Raw genomic sequence first — 19,243 nt, 5'->3', positions numbered from 1 at the left:
TGCAAAAACTTTCAAAAATAAGCATTTTATCAGGTCTCTGTGTGAAAGTTCAGTTATTTCAAGTTTATGGCAAAAAATACACTCTATTAAAGATCTTTAAAATGAAATAACTCAACATAAACATAGGAGTCAGAGAAAAATGCTCATTTTCGATGGGAATTTCAGATGGCACTTAGATGTTTTTGCAACTCTTTAAATAATGAAAATCTAAAAAATAAAAAAAAAAAAACGAATCACGAGGTACGGAAATCTGCAAGTTTAGGGATATATTTTTTTTTACAGTAGTTACACTTGGAATACATCTTTTAGAATGTCTATTTAAAATATACAACATTTAAACAGTTTTAAAATAAGAAGTAAAAGAGAAGTTTCTGCTTAGTTCTCTCCCAAAATAAAAGATATGTGCTTATTACTAAATATCACTTTTCTATTTTAATGTTACTCCAACTAATAATTTTGAAATATACTTAATATTAAATGAATAAATTTAATAAATAAATAAATTGAAATTCATTTTTAAATATATTTTTATTAATAAAACAAATTTCAAATATATTTTCCCTATTATTTTTTTATGAATAATGCTCATATAGTACAGTGTCATGGCTGATTAAAAATATTTGTAGGAGGTAAGTCACTGACCATTGGTAGAGCTGACAAAATGTTTCTTCTAAGCGATGTCTATGTAGTTATAATTTCTAAAAACATGGTAAGCTATTAAATGATAAAACTGGTAACAGTATACAGTGTGGAGATAGAGTATAGGCATTAGCAAGTGTAATTAAGCAGCCAGCTGTTATTCTGCAGTTAAACATTTATGGAAAATATGATCTAATTTGATGACCAATGAGAACAAAATGAATGTCTGAGCACAAGTCAGAGTGATGTATTAATGCTGCTCTAACTTAGAGAGGTCATCATTATCTTTCCCGAGTCCTTCAGCGATGGCTTGGCATTTCTCACTTGCTTTTGCACTTTGACGCCAGTCATCGTTGAAAAGATATGGCTGGGTGTCAGAATAGAACAGTCTTATCACTTGTCATAAGCACTTAACTCCTTGTTTATCTGTTGACCCTTCCTGTGTGGTAATTGTCAAGAGTACTCGCCTTTCATTAACATCTGCCAATTGCACGTATAGAATTCTATTCAATCTTCAGATATATTCTAAAACAGGATGGATATGAAAAAATTTGAATATCAGAAATTAAAAATGGACAATATTATAATAATGTGCTGTCTTCCATACCTTTAAACACCATTTCAATCTTCCTGTCTGCATACATTTGTCCTGCATGAGCAGAATGTCTCCCCATGAGGCCTAAAGATTAGCGTTTGTTTCATCACTCACAGTTGCAGCAAATTCCAAGGACACAGGCATGGAAACAACAACATGTGCATCTTAAAACGTGGGCTTAATATGAGTATAAGCCTATGTACCATTACAAGAATTTTAGCGTACCAGAACATACTGATGGGATGATACTGATGTTTATAGCTGTCACTTGGTTTTATTTATGAGCTAAGACACCTATAATGGCCAGGTCGCAGATTATATTTGATCCCAGGCAGAGACATCCAGTAAGGCTCCTAGTATGATGTGGTTTCGCTCCTCAATCAGTGAGATTCACTCTGCAGGAATTTGACAGGGTTATCTTTGTCCTCAAAGAAACAATGGGTTGTCAACAACATAGGTTGCAGGGGGGGGGGGGGTCACTTGTAAGCTGCTGTTCTCAAAAATGAAGGAAGGCACAACAAAAAAAACGTTATTGTTTCCCATGCAGTAGACAAGTCTAGTTCAACATTTTCGTATTGTATTATCATTATCCTCTGACTGAATCTAAGGTATGGCACCTGTGGTAAACCACTGTGTGTGCTGTTCGACACTTGCCGCCTGGTTAATCTAGCAGGCTAAGATGCTTAATATAGATGCAGACTCAGAGGGCATCTGATATTGTTGTTTGCGTCTCTGCAAAGACTGGGCTATGATGACAAAAAAACACAATGTCGCATATTAACCCTCCTTAAGCTCTCTGGGTAATTGAGAGCGCATGAGGCATGCAGTTCAAACGCATCCCCTTACTGAAATATGATGCCGTCTCCTGAGTATTCTAAACAATGACAGATGACAAATATAGAATTCCATCTAAAGTTTGTTAAGACGTCCAGAATCTGAATCCCTTTGTTGTCTGTTAAACCCTCACGGGGCATTAAAGTAATGCAGTGACGGCTTACCACAAGAACACACAAATGGAATAAATCTATAAATATCTGGCTCTTTTGTCCTAGGTTTTGAAACAATGTCCACCTCAGATGCATATTCTTTAATGTACACTAACAATTTTGCCTGGCTTTTATCATTCATGTTTCATTTAAGTAAAAACCACTTATCTCCACCCCCCCTTGAACTAAATTAGCCCTCCGCTATCAGAGAACCTAATATGGAGAGCTAACAAATCTCAACAAAGATAAGACTTAACTCAACTAGCAGGTTCTTATTTCTCTCTAATACCCCTAACTACACTTGCTGCACCTTAATAGTGGTCAGACGCAACAGGCAATAGCATTCCGGCCTCATGGGATGCCTTCACCAAATTTGGGAGGGTGACTACCTTTATAAAGTGATCTCATAGTTGGTGTTCAGACAAGTCGGACGTTTCATCTGAGGGTAAGATTTAAGACAAAACTGCATGGTGAAGTTAGATTTAAGAGAAAACATTTATTTATTTTTTTTATGAAATATCATTACTGATTTTTGAAAACTTTTGCTTTGTTTATTTCTTCTAAAAGCATCTATAAATTTTTAGTGACAGATAATAATTATTTATTTTAACAGGTTCTTCTGCCTCCGCACTTGGTGCACATCAGGTATGAGTCAAGATAATTTTTTGTAATTAGGAATTAAGTGATATTTCAAAGCTGGTTTTAACACTTCAACACTTGTACTTAACCAACTTTATCACCTCCAGACAAGGCAATCATGGGGGACGCTCAGATGGCAGAGTTTGGAGCAGCAGCTTCTTACCTGCGGAAGTCAGATCGAGAGCGTCTGGAAGCACAAACACGTCCCTTTGATATGAAAAAGGAGTGTTTTGTGCCTGATCCAGATGAAGAGTATGTGAAAGCTTCAATCGTCAGTCGTGAAGGTGACAAAGTCACTGTACAGACTGAGAAAAGAAAGGTAGGCTTGACTAATTAATCATTTTGCCATTTTAAAGGGTTGGAACTTTCAATTACACCTTGTAAATTTGGTCACTGAAACATTATGAGCACTGTAAGGAATTTGTGCATAAGTGCATTAGGTCTTTAGTATTAAAATGTTATTTATTCATTTTCCTTCGGCTTAGTCCCTTATTTATCAGTGATCGCCACAGCGGAATGAACCGCCAACTTATTCAGCACATGTTTTACACACTGGATGCCCTTCCAGCTGCAACCCAGTACTGGAAAACACTCATGCACCAGCCATCGCGCCACCATTAAAATGTTAGCTTTTGGATAATTTGCTTTAGAACACTTTCAAAATATTGTGCACAATATCGAATTTGATGCCACTTTACATTAAAGTGTTATTTTAATAATTACAATCTGTTTTTTACCAGACTGTAACTGTAAAGGAAGCTGACATTCACCCCCAGAACCCCCCAAAGTTTGATAAAATTGAAGACATGGCAATGTTTACCTTCCTTCATGAGCCAGCCGTGCTGTTCAACCTCAAAGAGCGCTATGCAGCATGGATGATCTATGTAAGAGGAGAATGGTTTGTCACTTGAAAATTTTGCATCCCAATTAGCTTCAATTACTGAACTGCATTTGTCCTTTCCCACAGACCTACTCTGGGCTGTTTTGTGTCACTGTCAACCCCTACAAGTGGCTGCCGGTGTACAATCAGGAGGTGGTTATAGCCTATAGAGGGAAAAAGAGGAGTGAAGCTCCTCCACACATCTTTTCCATCTCTGATAATGCCTATCAGTACATGTTAACAGGTACGGAACAAATTCTCAAATCTGCTTTGCTTCACAAATCTAAGAGCAAATATCTTACAAAGGGTGGAGAAATGTAGAATGTGTTGTGTTTGACAAATCTCTGGATCAGTATTTCTCCTGTGAAAGGGCAATAATGCAGTAGGCATGCCGAATAATAACTCAAGAATTAGTAACATTGAAGTATGTTCTATTTCAGACAGGGAAAATCAGTCAATTCTGATCACGTAAGTAAAATTACTTTTACTTTTATGTAATTTCTTGGTTGTTTAAGTACTTCATGTAGTTTTTTGCAGAACGGTTAACCAAAATGTGGAAATTATCTTTAACACACCCTCCACTTGTTTCAATGCTGTCTGAGTTTTTTTCTTCTGTTAAACACAAAACATGTACAGTTGAAGTGAGAAGTATTAGTCCCCCTTTGATTTTTTTCTTTCTTTTTAAAATATGTTTAATATAGCAAAGACATTTTCACAGTTTGTCTGAAAATATTTTATTGTTCAGGGAAAAGTCTCATTTGTTTTATTTAGACTAGAATAAAAGCAGTTTAAATTTTTAAAAAAACCTTTTTAAGGTCAATATTATTAGCCCCTTTAAGCTATTTTCTTTCTGATAGTCTACTGAACAAACCATCATTATACAATAACTTGCCTAATTACCCTAATTACCCTAGTTAAGCCTTTAAATGTCACTTTAAGCTGTATAGAAGTGTCTTGAAAAATAGTCAAATATTATGTACTGTCATCATGGCAAAGATCAAATAAATCGGTTTTAGAAATGAGTTATCTAAACTAATATGTTTAGAAATGTGTTGAAAAAAATCTTCTCTCTGTTAAACAGAAATTGAGGGAAAAAAATAAACAGGGGGGCTAATAATTCAGGGGGGCTAATAATTCTGACTTCAACTGTATTTTTTTAAGAATGTTGAAAACTGGTATACATTGACGTCCATAGTAGAAAAAGAAGTTTATACAGTGTTGGAACCACGTGAGGGTGAGCTTTTTATTTTCCCGTGAACTGTCCCTTTAAAAATCAAGTTATTTGTTTTATGTTACTGTAGTGGAGAATCTGGTGCAGGAAAGACTGTGAACACGAAGAGAGTCATTCAGTATTTTGCAAGTATTGCAGCTGGGGGCTCAGCAAAGAAAGAAGGGGCAGAAAAAAAGGTAAGTGTCATATGCTTCTGCGATCATTTAATTGAAAAATAAAAACTGTATTACACCACACTGAAGCATTTACTTTTTATTAAAGGGCACCCTGGAGGATCAAATCATCCAGGCTAACCCTGCTTTGGAAGCTTTTGGCAATGCAAAGACCATTAGAAATGACAACTCCTCAAGATTTGTAAGCTTCTACGTTTCATGTTAAACTGTTAGTGAACACATTCTGTAAATAGAGACCCAGTTTGCATCTAATGCAACAGGATGCATGTCACGGCTCTATCAGAGAAATAGTGTGAGAACACCCTCTGCTGGATAAACCAAAATGATTTAAGAATGCATGAACTGGCAGCGGACTGCAACATGAGTCATCATTATTTTTTGGTATAATCATACAGTTTTTCTTTTTGTACATGATTTGCTTCAAGTAATTTGTATATGTGTTTGCATAATAATACTACAGAAGTACATAAATGATAAGTACATAAAGTAAATGAAAATACATAAGTAAAGGAAAAAAATATTAATATTAATATAAAAAATTATAGTGGGAATTATACATTTAAATCAGAAAACAATGCCAGAATAACAAGAGGGTCGCTGGTTTAAGCCTCGGCTGGGTCATATCTGTGTGGAGTTTGCATGTTCTCCCCATGTTCGCATGGGTTCCCCCCGGGTGCTCCGGTTTCCCCCACAAGTCCAAAAACATGTGTTATAGGTGAATTGGGTAAGCTAAATTGTATGTGTGTGAATGAGAGTGTATGGGTGTTTCCCAGTGATGGGTTGCAGCTGGAAGGTCATCCGCTGCGTAAAACATATGCTGGATAAGTTGGTGGTTTATTCCGCTGTGGCGACCCCAGATTATAAAAGGGACTAAGCCGAAAAAAAAAAAAATGAATGAAGGAATGAATAATACCAGAAGTAAAAGTTAACTGAATAAAGGAAATAAGTGTCAATTTAGCCGTTAGTAATTTTGAGGCCTTAATGATTAATTTCGCATATGCAATTTTTGATTAATTAGTATTTCTCAAGATTATTTTTGATCTTTTTTTTTAGGGAAAATTCATCCGAATTCATTTTGGTGCCAGTGGAAAGTTGGCGTCAGCTGACATTGAGACATGTAAGAATTCATTTGATTTAAACATATAGACTCTTTATCTGGTAATACTGAGAATCAAATATGAACATTTACGCCTTTGTAAATACATTAGATCTTCTGGAGAAGTCAAGGGTGACCTTTCAGCTTAAAGCTGAAAGGGACTATCATATTTTCTACCAAATCCTCTCTCAGCGGAAACCTGAGCTGCTGGGTGAGATGCATTGGATATCCTATAATCAAGAGCATTTTATAGTTTTAGCATTACACAACAAACTGATTTTTTTCCCTGTCTCTTGAAACAGAGATGCTGCTCATCACCAACAACCCCTATGACTACGCTTACATCTCCCAAGGAGAAACCACCGTAGCTTCAATCAATGATGGTGAAGAATTGGTTGCCACTGATGTAAGAATTAATCACTTGACATCTTTGTCTTTCTCTCGCTGCAAAGGTCTCAAATCACATCTCTTATTCTGTAAACTTTAGGAAGCGTTTGATGTACTAGGCTTCACTCAGGAGGAGAAAAATGGCATCTATAAATTGATTGGAGCCATTATGCACTTTGGCAATATGAAGTTCAAACAGAAGCAGAGGGAGGAGCAAGCAGAGGCTGATGGGACTGAAGGTGTGTAAAGCATTAATCCTAAAGAAGCAAACTAAATGCAACATAATTTTATGCATAATGTCATATTCCCTCCAAACAGATAAATCTGATTTATTTTCATAGATGGAGACAAAGTCGCATATCTGATGGGCCTAAACTCTGCTGACCTCATCAAGGGTCTCTGCCATCCAAGAGTGAAAGTAGGAAATGAGTGGGTCACCAAAGGACAAAATGTCCAACAGGTGAGTTGGAGTTTTGTTAGCAAAATGGTACCATTTATTCATCTAGTGGCATACCATATAACTTCTTCTCTGTGCACAGGTGTACTATGCTATTGGTGCACTGGCCAAGTCAGTGTATGAAAAGATGTTCCTTTGGATGGTTGTAAGAATCAACCAGTCTCTAGACACCAAACAACCACGCCAATATTTCATAGGAGTGCTGGACATTGCTGGCTTTGAGATCTTTGATGTAGGTCTTCCCGGATAGACCCTTATGCAGTCTTTTTAAAAATGCATATAACTGTGTGACTTAACTATCTCTTTCATTTTCAAAACTACAGTTTAACACCTTTGAGCAACTCTGCATCAACTTTACCAATGAGAAACTGCAACAGTTTTTCAACCACCACATGTTTGTGCTGGAACAAGAGGAGTACAAGAAAGAAGGGATTGAATGGGAGTTTATTGACTTTGGCATGGACTTGCAGGCCTGCATCGATCTCATTGAGAAAGTGAGTCACCAAATTTGTGTTATTATGACGCATTATAAACATTAAATTAAATGAAACAGTATATGCTATTACTTCACTATTACACCTGATTGTTTCAGCCTATGGGCATCATGTCCATCCTTGAAGAGGAGTGCATGTTTCCCAAAGCCAGTGATTCAACCTTTAAAGCCAAGCTTTATGACAACCATCTTGGGAAATCAAATAACTTCCAGAAACCAAGAGCAATCAAAGGGAAGCCAGAGTCTCACTTTTCTCTGGTCCACTATGCTGGTACAGTTGACTATAATATCAACAACTGGTTGGTGAAGAACAAAGACCCGTTAAATGAGACTGTGGTTGGACTCTTTCAAAAGTCTACAGTCAAACTCCTGTCAATGCTCTTTGCTAACTATGCAGGGGCAGAGTCAGGTATGTCCAAGCTAAATTAGCCACGCACAATAGAATCACATTTGTTACTGCAAATGTTTTAAGTGTTCCAAGATTTAAGTAATTAATCTCTTATATTTTGACCATGTCAAGATAATGGTAAGGGAGGTAAAGGAGGTGGAAGTAAGAAGAAAGGCTCCTCCTTCCAGACTGTGTCTGCGCTGCACAGGGTAATTAACTGTTGTGGACATATGTTTAAAAAAATTCAGGAAACTGAAAATAGTCCTTAATCCCTTTAGTCTTAAATTCCGTGTACATTTCTACCTACAGGAAAACTTAAATAAGTTGATGACAAACCTAAGGTCAACTCACCCTCATTTTGTGCGCTGTATCATTCCTAATGAGACAAAGACTCCTGGTGCAATGGAGAATCCTTTGGTCATGCATCAGCTACGCTGCAATGGTGTGCTGGAGGGCATCAGGATTTGCAGGAAGGGCTTTCCTAACAGAATCCTCTATGGGGACTTCAAACAGAGGTAATTATTATTGATTCTGTGACACTTTACCTAAATTCACAGCAACACTTTCCATAATTAGAGACTTTATGTACTTATTTACAGGTACCGAATCCTAAATCCCGCAGCCATACCTGAAGGTCAGTTCATAGACAGCAGGAAAGGAGCAGAGAAACTGTTGGGTTCACTGGATATTGATCATAATCAATATAAATTTGGACACACAAAGGTTATTTTATATGGATTATATAACATGACAGCACATATAGCAATGATCATGAAGTTCTGTAAGTAAAGGTTTGTTCCTATAATCAATCCCACCTAGGTGTTTTTCAAGGCTGGTTTACTGGGTCAGCTTGAAGAAATGAGAGATGACAGACTATCTCTAATTATTTCTGGAATTCAGGCAAGATCCAGAGGACTCCTTGCACGGGTTGAGTTCCAGAAGATAGTTGAAAGAAGGCAAGAAACTCACATATTCCATTTTACCTTACATTTGCATAATTTGCTTACTGTTGATCTTGGATGATGAAAGAAATTGAACCTCCTCATAGGGATGCCCTACTGGTAATTCAGTGGAATGTCCGTGCCTTCATGGGGGTGAAAAATTGGCCCTGGATGAAGCTTTTCTTCAAGATCAAACCTCTTCTCAAGTCAGCAGAAGCAGAGAAAGAGATGGCAAATATGAAAGATGAATTTGCCAAGCTCAAAGAGGCTTATGCAAAATCTGAAGCAAGAAGGAAAGAGCTAGAAGAAAAAATGGTGTCTCTTCTCCAAGAGAAGAATGACCTACAACTTCAAGTTCAAGCGGTCAGTTAATATTTGCAACACATGTAGGTAAATGTGAGTGAAGTATAGAAATCTGTGTAATTTTAAATATATCTAAAAACAGGAGCAAGACAATCTCTGTGACGCAGAGGAACGATGTGACCAGCTCATCAAAAATAAGATCCAGCTTGAGGCTAAAGCCAAAGAGCTCACAGAGCGACTTGAAGATGAGGAGGAGATGAATGCTGAGCTGACAGCTAAAAAGAGAAAGCTGGAGGACGAATGCTCAGAGCTGAAGAAGGATATTGATGATCTGGAACTCACTCTGGCTAAAGTGGAGAAAGAGAAGCATGCTACTGAGAACAAGGTCTGGGTTGTCTTTTTATACAATAAAACACAAATACTGAAAAAACACAAACGGTGTTCACACTTGGCATGTTTGGTTTGATTGAAAAGAACTCTGGTGTGATTGTTCTGCTAGTGCATTTGCATTGAGTAAGTGTGAATGTTGGCAATCCCTGGCATTATGTATGTTAAGGTCTGCTGCAATATACGCCATAAGCGGAGTTCTTTATCTTCAGATTAGGTCATAAAGATGTCAGTGTGAATGCTAAATGAACTAGGACTAAATGTAATGTTTTCCAAACAAACAAGAGATCAACAGTGGAGGTGCGAACCGATCCTTGGTTTGCATGTTCTTTTACAGGTAAAGAACCTGACAGAGGAAATGGCAGCTTTGGATGACATAATCGCAAAGCTAACCAAGGAGAAGAAGGCCTTGCAGGAAGCTCATCAGCAGACACTGGATGACCTGCAGAGTGAGGAGGACAAAGTCAACACACTCACCAAGGCAAAAGCAAAGCTAGAGCAACAAGTAGATGATGTGAGTTTTACTATTTAACCCTACCAAATATACACACTCTAAAAATTGTTTGGTTGTTGTAACCCAACATTGGGTCAAACATAGACAAACTCAATGTTGAGTTAAAGCAATCAGGCATTTTTTTTGAGTGTAGAAATTCTGTATTAATTAATTCTATATTTTTAATCATTTATATCAGCTGGAAGGCTCTCTTGAGCAAGAAAAAAAGATCCGCATGGATCTAGAACGAGCCAAGAGGAAACTAGAAGGAGATTTGAAATTAACCCAGGAAAGCCTAATGGACCTGGAAAATGACAAGCAGCAGTTAGAGGAGCGCCTAAAAAAGTAAGGCAAATTCTCCCATTCTCTCATAGTCCAATCTGTTTGTTCAACGCCAAGTACTTTACGATTATAAACACCCATTTCCAATTATAGAAAAGACTTTGAGATCAGTCAGCTCAATGGGAAAATCGAAGATGAACAAACCATTTGCATTCAGCTGCAGAAAAAACTGAAGGAACTTCAGGTAACAATTAAAAAAAATATATAGAGCATAATGACATTGAAAATTGAAATGAGTCAGTGAGACAATCCTGGCATGTTGTCAATATCAGGCACGTATTGAGGAGCTAGAGGAAGAGCTTGAGGCTGAAAGAGCTGCCAGAGCCAAAGTGGAGAAACAAAGAGCAGATTTAGCTAGAGAGCTGGAGGAGATCAGCGAGAGACTGGAGGAGGCCGGAGGAGCTACAGCTGCTCAGATTGAGATGAACAAGAAACGAGAGACAGAGTTTCAGAAACTCCGGAGAGACCTTGAAGAGGCCACTCTGCAGCACGAGGCCACTGCCGCCACACTCAGGAAAAAACAAGCTGACAGCGTGGCTGAACTTGGAGAGCAGATAGACAATCTGCAGAGGGTCAAGCAAAAACTGGAAAAGGAGAAAAGTGAACTTAGGCTGGAGTTGGATGATGTAGTCTCAAACATGGAACATGTTGTTAAGACAAAGGTATTGTAAATACAAACACTCATAAAGAAAAATGAACATTTGTCTTCTTAGCTAAAAAGAATTCTTAGACAAATTGTGTACCTTGTACAGGCAAATCTTGAGAAGATGACCAGATCTTTAGAAGACCAAATGAATGAATATAGAACAAAATATGAGGAAGGTCAGCGTTGCATCAATGACTTCACAATGCAAAAATCTAAACTACAATCTGAAAATGGTAAGACTAGTAAATAACTGTCAATTCAATCATTTGAGCAACAGAACTCCAACAATGATAAAATACATTATGATACATTTAGGCGAACTATCAAGACAGCTGGAGGAAAAGGACTCTCTTGTCTCCCAGCTAACCAGAAGCAAGATGTCTTACACTCAGCAAATTGAAGATCTTAAAAGGCAACTGGAGGAGGAAACAAAGGTGTGATTTGAGTATGAATACTGGATAAATAATAAATGTCTTTTTCTTTTTTAATTAATTGCATTAATTTGTTTGGTCTGTTAAATAATTACGCATCCTCCTCCAGGCAAAGAGTGCTCTTGCCCATGCTGTACAGTCAGCCCGTCATGACACAGATCTGCTCCGAGAGCAGTACGAGGAGGAACAGGAGGCCAAAGCAGAGCTACAGAGAGGCATGTCCAAAGCTAATTCTGAGGTGGCACAGTGGAGAACCAAGTACGAAACTGATGCCATCCAGAGGACCGAAGAACTGGAGGAAGCCAAGTAAGATCTGTTTCTATAAAATACAGTACTTCATACAAATTCTTCTTAAGGTTTAACTTCTCTACTGACAGATAAGCTTTTTGTTTGTGTTATGTTTATTTTCAAATGTAAGACGAACAAAAAGTTTTTCTGTTAGTAGGCCAAGCTTCCCTAAACAGAAGGTAACACTATAATAACACGTCAATCTGTTTCTTGTAGGTGTGCACTAAAAAAGTATCTTCCCAAAAATCTTATTTTGTGTTCTATAACAGAAAGAAACTGGCTCAGCGCTTACAGGAAACCGAAGAAGCTGTTGAAGCAGTAAATGCAAAGTGCTCATCTCTTGAAAAGACCAAACACAGGCTCCAAAATGAGATTGAAGATCTCATGGTGGACCTGGAGAGGTCCAATGCAGCTGCTGCAGCCTTAGACAAAAAACAAAGAAACTTTGACAAGGTAATTGAACATGATTCTTCATTTAGCTACAACCACAGGTATAAAAACATGTGATCCTAAAATTTGCTTGCATTAAAAATAGGTGCTGTCTGAGTGGAAGCAGAAGTTTGAAGAGTCGCAGGCCGAGCTAGAGAGCTCTCAGAAAGAAGCAAGATGTCTAAGCACTGAACTTTTCAAGCTGAAGAACTCCTATGAGGAAGCTTTAGATCACCTGGAGACCATGAAGAGAGAAAATAAAAATCTCCAAGGTAAATAAACAGTTTACCAACACAAAACATTGTATGTCTAAAGAATCTAAAATAGATAAATGAAGATAAAATGAGGCAGTACAGCAGAAGACTTTATACTGTGTTTGCAATGATGGTGTTTGCAATGAAGGTGAGGAAGCTTATAGTACAGTACAGACATTTATTTTAAACTCTATAGAATTGGAGAAAAAAGTCACTGTGTTAAAATGTGGTGTTATTTTTAGAGGAGATTTCTGATCTCACTGAGCAACTTGGTGAGGGAGGAAAGAGCATCCATGAGCTGGAGAAAATGAGGAAACAGTTGGAGCAAGAAAAAAGTGAGATTCAATCTGCTCTAGAAGAGGCAGAGGTATGTTTTCAGATGCAGCTTAATTCCTTAACACAATGAAACAATTTAAAAACAGTTAGAATTTCAAGCAAGTATGTACTAAATGTATTATCAAATTACATTACGGGTTACCAACCGTGTTCCTGGAGAGCTACCTTCCTGCAGCATTCAGCTCCAACCCTGATCAAACACACCTGAACCAATTAATTAGGACCTGAAGCAGCACTTGATAATTGCAAACAGGTGTGTTTGATAAGAGTTGCAACTGAAGTCAGCAGGAAGGTAGATCTCAAGGAACAGGGTTGGTGACCCATGAATTACATGATCGTTGTTGTTAAAACAGAATAGTTATGCAAATACAGTATTGCAAAACCATAGATCTCAATCTTCTGTTTGAAAGGCATCCCTGGAGCACGAGGAGGGTAAGATTCTGCGAGCCCAGCTGGAGTTCAGCCAAATTAAGGCTGATATCGAACGCAAACTAGCTGAGAAGGATGAAGAGATGGAGCAGAGCAAACGCAATTTGCAAAGGACCATTGACACCCTGCAAAGCTCCTTGGAGTCAGAAACCAGAAGCAGGAATGAGGCCCTCAGAATAAAAAAGAAGATGGAGGGGGACCTGAATGAGATGGAGATCCAGCTTAGTCAGGCAAACCGACAAGCAGCAGAGGCCCAAAAACAACTTAAGAGTGTCCATGCACATATGAAAGTAAGACAAACTCTGGACCAATACTGCAAAGATTAAAACGTTTGGAGGGTTGTTAAAATGAGTGCCTTCCATTCAATCATTTAGGATGCTCAGCTTCAGCTGGATGACTCTCTGAGAACAAATGAAGATCTTAAGGAGAACACTGCCATTGTAGAGAGACGCAACAACCTTCTGCAGGCTGAACTGGAGGAGCTGAGAGCAGCTCTTGAGCAAACAGAAAGAGGCCGTAAGCTTGCTGAGCAGGAGCTTCTGGATACCAGTGAAAGAGTACAGCTGCTGCACTCTCAGGTATGCCAATCAGTTTCTTACTCTTAATTTTGAACAGATCCATAACACAAATTGACTTTCCAAATTAATCTTCGGCCAGAATACAAGCCTGTTAAATCAGAAGAAGAAGCTGGAGACGGATATATCCCAGCTTCAGACAGAAGTGGAAGAGGCAGTGCAAGAATGCAGGAATGCTGAGGAAAAAGCCAAGAAGGCTATCACTGATGCTGCCATGATGGCGGAGGAGCTGAAAAAGGAGCAGGATACAAGCGCTCACTTGGAAAGGATGAAGAAGAACATGGAGCAGACCATTAAGGACCTGCAGCACCGCCTGGATGAAGCAGAACAAATCGCTATGAAGGGAGGCAAGAAACAAGTCCAGAAACTGGAGGCCAGGGTGAGTGACTTAACAAAGATAGGAAAAAACAAAACAAAAAAACTATTCTGATCATTGCAAGTAGAAACATTCATGCTCTACCAACAGGTGAGGGAGCTGGAGAATGAAGTTGAATCAGAACAAAGGAAAAGCAGCGAGGCGGTGAAGGGAATCCGCAAATATGAGAGACGTATTAAAGAACTGACCTATCAGGTAAGGCAAAGATCAAAACACAAATTTAGTTTTTATTACAAAAAACACATATTAGTAACACTTTAGAATAATGGTGCATTAGCTATTGCCTTAAATAACATTAACTACGTATGAATTATCTTGTAAAGTATTTATTAATCATAGTTCAACATTTACTAATGCATTATTAAAATTGAAAGTTGTGCTTGTTAACATTAATGCAAAGTCAGTTGAGATGAACTAACAGGAACTAACATTATTCATTCATTTTCTTTTCGGCTTAGTTCCTTTATTAATCTGGGGTCCCCACATGAACCGCCAACTTATCCAGCATATGTTTTAAGCAGCGGATGCCCTTCCAGCTGCAACCCATCACTGGGAAACACCCATACATTCACATTCACACTCACACGCACACACTATGAACAATTTAGCTTACCCAATTCACCAGGGGCCTCATGTATCAACACTGCGTATGCACGAAAACTTTGCGTACGCCAGATTTCACGCTCACGTTTGGATTTACTAACGATGAAATTAACGTAAGAATGTGCGTTGGTCCACGCCAACTATGTGTGGCGTACATGTATTTCTTGTGTGCTTGTTTTATTTCCATTGGTGACTCATAGAGGCAATTACAGTATGTTAAATTGCACACTACAAAGTATCTTTAAGCCGTGCAATGCCAGCTGTATGGGACGGGATCATCCGAATGTCTAGCAGGTATATAAGGTTTCCATATCATGCTGTTGTACTGCGATAAAGTTAGTTTGACGTTTGACATTCATTAGACATTCGATTACAAAGCAATTAAATTCTTTGCTCCTGTTATAGTTTGAGCCAAAAATAGGTCAGATAGGCATAAATATATGCTCTTTACAGTATGTTGCACAAGGCTTAATTTAATTAAACAATTAAATTAAACAATTCAACCATATGGACATTATTGCACAAGACTCTGTTTTTGTAATTAGCACTTCATTTATTGTATAATATTTAAAAAATATTTTTTAATGTAAAAATTGTAAAAGTCAATTAAACTGGTTTTGCGAAAGTCATTGCCATATTTATTAGGGGGAGGAGGCAGGGAGGGGTTTGGCGCTCGTGCACGTGTGCTCAGTTTCCCATTAATTCGGATGTACAAAGAGAATATGCATGGGATTCCAGGTACGCAGTGTTTCATACATCCGAATTTTTACTGCGTACGCACATTTACAGCTTTGTCCTTACGCAATGTTTTAGTATGAATTCAACGCAAGTATTTGTACAAGAGGCCCCTGTACCACATGTTTTTGTACTTGTGGGGGAAACCGGAGCACCCAGAGGAAACTCACGCACCGTATGTTTTTGGACTTGTGGGGGAAACCGGAGCACCCGGAGGAAACTCACGCAAACGAGGAGAGAACATGAAAACTCCACACAGAAAAACCAACTAATTCAGCTGAGGCTTGAACCAGTGGCCTTCTTCTTTTGAGGCGAAAGCGGTACCCACTGCGCCACCGTGTCACCCACATTATTCAACATAAATAACATTAACAAAGATGAATAACTACCATAATAAACGTACTAGTAATTGTTTGTTCATAATAATAAATACATTAACTTACATTAACTAATGGACCATTATTTTATTATGATATAATAAAAGTGTAACAACACAACACTTTCCCAACTGAAATTGTGCTTTCTATTCTTCCATTTGAAGACTGAGGAGGACCGCAAGAATCTGGCTCGTCTGCAAGATCTGGTTGACAAGCTTCAGCTAAAGGTTAAAGCTTACAAGAGGGCTGCAGAGGAAGCTGTAAGTCTTGGCCTAAATATCACACATTTTTTGCTGATAAATTGTACTATACAGTCTCAGAACTGCTAATCCTGCTTCACAGGAGGAACAAGCCAACACAAATCTGGGCAAGTTCCGGAAAATCCAGCATGAGCTTGATGAGGCAGAAGAAAGAGCTGACATTGCAGAGTCACAAGTCAATAAACTACGTGCCAAAAGTCGTGATGTCAGTTCTAAGGTCAGTTACACTTATAGTTTAAATCTGTCATGCTCCAATTAATATTGAATAGCTCTCATTTCAAGGTACAATAACACAAGGTTCTCATTTAAATAATATAAATATATTTGCCACCTAAATAAAATGTACCTTATAGATACATAGACTACCTGACAAAAGTCTTGTCTTCAATCCCAGTAGTAAGAGCAACAAATATTGAATTCTAGCTGATCATTTGGAAAAGTGCTAGAAGGTAGATTTTTCTGATGAATCATCTGTTGAATTGCATCCCAATCATCACAAATACTACAGAAGACCTATTGGAACCCGCATGGATTCTCACAGAAATCAGTCAAGTTTGGTGAAGGAAAAATCATGGTCTGGGGTTACATTCAGTATGGGGGTGTGCGAGAGATCTGCAGAGTGGATGGCAACATCAACAGACTGAGGTATCAAGACATTTGTTCTGCCCATTACATTACAAACCACAGGAGAGGGCAAATTCTTCAGCAGGATAGGGCTCCTTGTCATATTTTAGCCTCCACATCAAAGTTCCTGAAAGCAAAGAAGGTCAAGGTGCTCCAGGATTGGCTAGCCCAGTCACCAGACATGAACATTATTGAGCATGTCTAGGGTAAGATGAAGGAGGAGGCATTGAAGATGAATCCAAAGAATCTTGATGAACTCTGGGAGTCCTGCAAGAATTTCTTTGCCATTCCAGATGACTTTATTAATAAGTTATGTGAGTCATTGCAGAGATGTATGAATGCAGTCCTCTAAGCTCATGGGAGTCATTTACAATCTTAATTGTTTTTCCACTGCACCATGACTTTATGTTCTATACTGTACATGATTTCTGTTAAGTGACAAGATTTTTGTCTAAGCAAAGTCAGACCTTACTGTCCTAATTAAATAATTCAAAATCAAGGCATGATCATATTTTATTTTGGCTAGATAAACGTAATCTAGAGGCCTTTGCCTTTCATATAAGTCACTTCTGATACCAAATGATCGACTAGAAGTCCAGTTAATATTTGTTGTTCTTAAAACGGCGACAAGACTTTTGTCAAGTAGTGTACTGTTGCAGTTGAATAATGTACCACGACTGATATTTTCTACCTCTTCTCTTTTTCTTACAGAAGGGACATGATCAAGAGTAAAGCTCAAGTGAACCTTCTGTGTGTCTCCTTTATGCCGAATTAGTTTTCTTCTCAGTCTATCTTGCTTTCCTTCAGTCACTTAGTAAAATAAAGTTGAATTGCATTAAATCTGTGTTATGACTGAGTGATGCACTGAAATTGCAAATCACTATCACTTTGTGAAGGAAACAAGTATACCTACAAATCTATAATAACATCAAGTCATGTAGTTCTGTTCTTATTCATGATTCTGGCTGTTACCCACTTGATGTCAAAACAGTTGATATCTAACATTGGCATTAAAATACACAAAATATTAAAAAATATTCATTTTTTGACACCAATGTTAAATGCCAATTTGATATCTTTTTGACATCAAGCTAGTTTACATGCACTGTATGGGTACAAAATCAGTCTAATTTTTTAAATTAAATTACTGTTGCTGTCATTATTTTGGTGGACAAAATGGCATGCATGCCTGCATGGATGTCAAATGGACGTTAAGGTTTTGACTTAAAATTGATTAGTATTTTTGATGTGTTTTTTTAAATCAACCTTGATGTCAATTTGATGTCTTTTTGGCCTCAAAGTCCCCACTGTTGCTCATGTTTTGATTGAATAATCTGACAGGGAGTAGATCATCAGACATTGAAATAATGTCTACTTTGTGGGGGATTGCATCATAACTTCTTATTATATATACAAAAATAGGTCTTTTAATTGTCTAAATGTTGCTAATGTATGTCTTATATAAATAAAAAAAAAGGTGCTGGTGCGGCATGGTGGCTAAGTGGTTAGCACTGTCGCCTCACAGCAAAAAGCCTCACGGCTGGGTCAGTTGGCATTTCTCTGTGCAGTTTGCATGTTCTCCCCGTGTTGCCGTGGGTTTCCTCCTGGTGCTCCGGTTCCCTCACAGTCCAAAGACATGTGCTATAGATGAATAAACTAAATTGCCGTAGTGTATGTATGTGAACGTAAGCGTCTATGGTCGTTTCTCTGTACTGGATTGTAGCTGGATGGGAATTCGCTGTGTAAAACATATGCTGAATAAGTTGCTGTATAAGTTGTATAAGTTGGCGGTTCATGCCGCTGTGGCAACCCCTGATGAATAAAAGGGACTTAGCCGGAGAAAAAATGAAAGAATGAAAAGTAAATTTAGACCAAGCCAGCCAAATTATACATACAGAATTGCTGATTCACAACTTACTCAGAGTTACTGTCTTCATATCCATAAACCCCAGGTGAAACAGTTTGGATGTTTATGTGATATCATGGGTTCATCATAATAACTGAAAGGCATGAATCTGTTTAAAGGAGTAACAGTACCTTCATTTGCATCAACTGTCTGCAAAACCGCTTAGGTTCCTTACTTCACTGTGAACTAAAATCTTCAACAGGGGTGTTTCACATGTTAGTCACTGTCTTCAAGCCATTAATTGAAACAGTGGAACTCAGGGTTTTAACAGTCGACGTCCTCCAAATCCTCCTGCAATGATAATCTTTTCAATTACACCCCAAGTAGGGGAGAGTGAGGACAGTTGCAACACTTTTTTTTGTATTTCCTTTAGTTTTTTTTTGTGGAAACCCCAAATTTGAATATACTAAACCCACATCTATCAGACACCCACACACATTGCTGTAATATGTTTACATATGATAATATATGCAGAATTTAAACTTGAACAGACAATTTCAACATTCATTAAAATGTAATAATAACAAAAAAAAAAAAAAAAAAC

At 37.9% G+C, this 19,243-nt stretch overlaps 1 protein-coding gene across 1 annotated transcript; it reads left to right on the top strand.

The window, feature by feature from the left end:
- Positions 1-2,635: 2,635 nt before the first annotated feature.
- On the top strand, positions 2,636-17,633 carry myh7 (myosin heavy chain 7). Its single transcript, XM_056475535.1, has 39 exons — positions 2,636-2,665; positions 2,834-2,865; positions 2,967-3,178; positions 3,600-3,743; positions 3,827-3,983; positions 4,180-4,207; positions 5,041-5,146; positions 5,232-5,324; positions 6,197-6,260; positions 6,352-6,450; positions 6,542-6,645; positions 6,727-6,865; positions 6,968-7,086; positions 7,166-7,315; positions 7,407-7,577; positions 7,676-7,985; positions 8,097-8,173; positions 8,274-8,479; positions 8,564-8,687; positions 8,784-8,920; positions 9,013-9,268; positions 9,351-9,593; positions 9,933-10,109; positions 10,288-10,433; positions 10,524-10,614; positions 10,703-11,092; positions 11,183-11,309; positions 11,392-11,510; positions 11,617-11,813; positions 12,065-12,248; positions 12,331-12,496; positions 12,721-12,845; positions 13,225-13,533; positions 13,618-13,821; positions 13,901-14,197; positions 14,285-14,389; positions 16,074-16,169; positions 16,252-16,386; positions 17,505-17,633. Exons 3-39 carry the CDS (start codon positions 2,978-2,980, stop codon positions 17,523-17,525), a joined length of 5,817 nt encoding a protein of 1,938 aa, XP_056331510.1. The 5' UTR covers positions 2,636-2,665; positions 2,834-2,865; positions 2,967-2,977; the 3' UTR covers positions 17,526-17,633.
- Positions 17,634-19,243: the final 1,610 nt, after the last annotated feature.

Source organism: Danio aesculapii, chromosome 2 (genome assembly GCF_903798145.1).
Source record: "Danio aesculapii chromosome 2, fDanAes4.1, whole genome shotgun sequence".
Taxonomy (NCBI): Eukaryota; Metazoa; Chordata; class Actinopteri; order Cypriniformes; family Danionidae; genus Danio; species Danio aesculapii.
The sequence above is the reverse complement of the archived record's forward strand: the minus strand, read 5'-3'. Positions and strand labels throughout refer to the sequence as shown.

Excerpts from the sequence above, each read along its gene's own strand:
- myh7 (XM_056475535.1), top strand. The coding sequence starts at position 2,978 with ATGGGGGACGCTCAGATGGCAGAGTTTGGAGCAGCAGCTTCTTACCTG. Across the intron at positions 9,594-9,932 it reads AGCATGCTACTGAGAACAAG|GTAAAGAACCTGACAGAGGA; the intron begins GTCTGGGTTGTC and ends GTTCTTTTACAG. Across the intron at positions 11,310-11,391 it reads TAAACTACAATCTGAAAATG|GCGAACTATCAAGACAGCTG; the intron begins GTAAGACTAGTA and ends TGATACATTTAG.